This window comes from Arachis hypogaea, chromosome 16 (assembly GCF_003086295.3).
Source record: "Arachis hypogaea cultivar Tifrunner chromosome 16, arahy.Tifrunner.gnm2.J5K5, whole genome shotgun sequence".
Classification (NCBI taxonomy): domain Eukaryota; kingdom Viridiplantae; phylum Streptophyta; class Magnoliopsida; order Fabales; family Fabaceae; genus Arachis; species Arachis hypogaea.
The window spans coordinates 40404253-40407904 of NC_092051.1; the positions used below are offsets into that span (position 1 = coordinate 40404253).

Here is a 3652-nt window from a genome sequence, read left to right on the forward strand (position 1 = left end):
GGTGTCACTTTTGACTTCTACATTAAATAAAATGAAATGATTTAAAATTGAAATTTGTATTGGATATCATCTTTGAAATGATACTGATATCAGTAAGAAAATACCATATCCTTTTGAAAAAAGATGAGTGAAATGATGCCGCCTTATATAATCCATTAAACTTCCATTAAATTCACGTTGTAACAAAAGATTTAATTACTATGTCGGTCCCTATAGTTTTATTGAATTTTCAATTAGGTTCCTCTACTTTTTTTTTTCTTTTCAATTGAGTCCCTATACGCTATACCATTTCAGATTTTGTAATTAAGTCCTTACCGTAACAAAAATGTTAGAATTAACATAATATTCTATTAAACAAAACAAATATGTCTAACACTTGACTGAATATTCTATATAGTTTAATAGAATATTTTATTAATTTCAACATTTTTGTCACGGTACGAACTTAGTTACAAAATCTGATATGGTATAGAGATCTAATTGAAAAGAAAAAAAAAAATAATTTGATAAAACTATAGGGACCAACATAATAATTAAACTTAACAAAAATCTAATTAAAATATACTCAAATAAATTAAATTTACTCAGCCTGAATTTTATTACTCTATTTTTTTATTATCTTCTTATCAATTTGGTAGAAAAATAGATCCGAATTAATTTAACGTAAATTCTTTTCTCAATTATTTACAAAATTTTAATTTTTGTCCCAATTTAAATACACAAAATCCTCAATTTTCATATTCCCAAAATTCTAATTTTTCTATTGCAAATGATTTTTAGTGTATAATATTTATGATATATAATTCAAAATTTAGTAATTTAGTAATTTTTATTTTAGTTAAATTTTTAAATTTAATTAAAATTATTAAAAATAATTTAAATATAAATTAAAGTAAGACCAAACATAAAAAAATTAAAATGATAAATTTTATATTAAATTTTAAATTAAATCTTATAACATATATTTCCATAAATATTTATGTGACTCCTTGTAAAATCTAAAATAAAATGAAATTAAAACTAAGCATTATAAATACTCTCAGCCTCGTAATTTTTCGTCAGTTTTGGACTTTTAGTACTCTAATCTATGTATATATAGTTTTGGGAAACCCTAAATATAACTGCCGTCACTACCTCTCTTCTCAGATTCTCTGCACCAGCAAAATTCAAACCCTTTCACAGATTCTCTCTCGCTCTCCTCTCACCGCCGTCCGCCGCCCGCCGCCCTCCTCCCCTCTCACCGCCAAGCTCCTCCCCTGTCACTGCTTTCCCCTCTCACTCTCAAGGTCAGCGCAGAGCCGTCGTCGCGCGCCTGAGGATTATCGTCAGAGGCAGAAGCGTCGCCTTTTTCGTCGCGTCAGAGGAGAATCGTCTTCGTCGCCGTCCAGCAAGATCATCAGGCATTGTTTTGCGTCAGTGTGTTTATACTTTATTATTTTCAAGTTTTTTTTTTTTTTAAATTTTTACTGATTGTTTTCTTTTTACCAAGTCTTTAGTTGCTGTTATATTGTTGAGTTTTCTATCTCTGCTAAATGTTTGTGGAAATTCTTAATTTTACAATTGAAATGTATTTTTTCCCTCTTTTTTGCTGTCTTGTTTAAACTGGTAACGTGGTATTATTTTCCATTCAGTTGTTTTAGTAAGTGTGATTATTGATTAGATGGTTCTCTATGATATGATGGCATACCTGTTAAATGAAATTTGTGTGTTTGCGTTTTGTTCTTATGTGTGTCATCATAATATATAAATAAAACTGGTAAAGTGGTATAATTTTTCATTCAGTTCTTGTAGCTAGTGTGATTATTGATAATAATAATAGTGGGTCTATATGGTGGTTTAGGGAACACTGAAGGCGTGAAGCTTGGTTAAATCATCATGGCATTGTGTAACAAGCTTGGAAATTTCTTGAGACAAAGTGCTTCCGGAAGCAGATTAGCATCTGCTCCATCAATGCTCAATTATATTCGCTGCATGTCCTCAAGCAGGCTTTTCATTGGGGGTATTTAACTATTGTTGAAAACGTAGTTATCAAGATAAACTACATATCTGTTCACTGATTTCTTTTTTACCCTAATTACTTATGCTGGATTTTGCATTTCTAGGCCTTTCATATGGAGTTGATGACCAGTCTCTTCGGGATGCATTCTCTGGCTTTGGGGATGTGGTTGATGGTGAGTTCACCTTCTCCTGTGGTATTTATATTGCACAAATTTGGTCACGTGTTTTCCAGTTTGCTTTGGTATCATCACAGCACTTCATTGACAGTTAGATATTCCGTTAGGAACCTAACATGCATTACGATTATGTTTGCTATAATCAATTCAGGCAGGGGATCTCTGATCACTTGCTTAATTGTTACGAGAGTTCTGGATTTTTCTAGTGAATGAGTGAGCGGAGCTATCCCGCAAATGGTGAGATGAATGGGTTTCCTTGGGTTGGTTAGTCTTAAAACTCTGATAAAGATGAGATGAGATTTTACACGTGTACTATGCCTGATACTGTTCTGGTTTGGAATACTGAGATGATATTTTTTTTCCTGATTTTGTTTGTTTACAGCAAGGGTGGTCACTGATAGAGACACCGGAAGATCAAGAGGTTTCGGATTTGTCAACTTCTCAAGTGACGAGTCTGCAAGCTCAGCACTCACTGCAATGGATGGGCAGGTTGGAACTTGGAATGCTTTCTTGTTCGTACCAAACTTTGACATAATAGATGGTTTGCCTTACTGATATGCACTGTTTCTTCAGGATCTAAATGGTCGAGTGATCAGGGTGAGCTATGCAAATGATAGGCCTTCTGGACCTCGGGGTGGTGGCGGAGGTTTCGGTGGTGGTGGCGGTTACGGGGGAGGTAGTTACCGTAGAGGTGGAGGTGGTGGTTATGGTGATCCAGCCTTCTAGATCATAGGGTTGTGTCTGAAACTTAAATTAAGATTGCTCAAGCCTCAGGTGGTAAATTAGCAACTAGAAGATATGTTAGGGTTTATAAATTTCTTTTTTATGGTTTTTTCGGCTATTTTAATGGATCATTTCTTTCTAATGCAATTGTGTTCGGTGTGCAAGTGTTGATTAATATTTTTTATTCTTCTAAAAAATGTTTCGAGAAGGGTTTTGCATATATTTCGAGATCACCAAAGTGTTCTTTTAAAAAAGAGGAAATATCTTTTTTGGTCTCTGTCCTTTTTAAAATTAGACTACCCATCTCCTAATCTTTAAAAAATGTCAAATTGGTCTCTGTCCATCTATTTTGTCAGACAAATAAGCCCTTTCACGGGTGTTTTCGTTCAGAGTCATTTGAAAAAGTTGAGGTATAACGTTTAAGGTGTGATATGGTCTGGACACATCTTACGTGGAATGTTGCCCATTCGTTGGGACTATTAAGTCCCTACACAGTCAGCAAAACGACGTTGTTCTGCGTAAAAGTCATTTGCATTTTGATGTGAAATCCCACTCTTTTTTTTAACCCTAACACTAGCAGTGATCATGATCGGTTGAGAGCAATTTTCAACCTCTCACACGCGTTGTGGCTAGAGGAAGACTATGTTGTGTTCGAGTAGTAATGGAAGACTATGTTGTGTTCGAGTAGTAATGCTAGTGAGGAGAAGAAGGCCAAGTTCCAACACCCTAAATGCAAGCGTGGAACTTATACAATC

At 34.2% G+C, this 3652-nt stretch overlaps 1 protein-coding gene across 3 annotated transcripts; it reads left to right on the forward strand.

Annotated features, from left to right (window-relative positions):
• The first annotated feature begins 1035 nt into the window (after window positions 1-1035).
• LOC112759157 (glycine-rich RNA-binding protein 2, mitochondrial) lies at window positions 1036-3061 on the forward strand. 3 transcript variants are annotated; one of them, XM_025807981.3, is made up of 5 exons: window positions 1036-1416; window positions 1841-1999; window positions 2103-2171; window positions 2557-2663; window positions 2748-3061. In XM_025807981.3, the coding sequence occupies exons 2-5, from the start codon at window positions 1876-1878 to the stop codon at window positions 2898-2900; spliced, it is 453 nt and encodes a 150-aa protein (XP_025663766.1). In that variant the 5' UTR covers window positions 1036-1416; window positions 1841-1875; the 3' UTR covers window positions 2901-3061. The 3 variants fall into 3 exon arrangements, with proteins under 3 accessions (XP_025663766.1, XP_025663765.1, XP_025663764.1); XM_025807980.3 differs by having other exon boundaries at window positions 1058-1400; XM_025807979.3 differs by having other exon boundaries at window positions 1061-1412.
• Window positions 3062-3652: the final 591 nt, after the last annotated feature.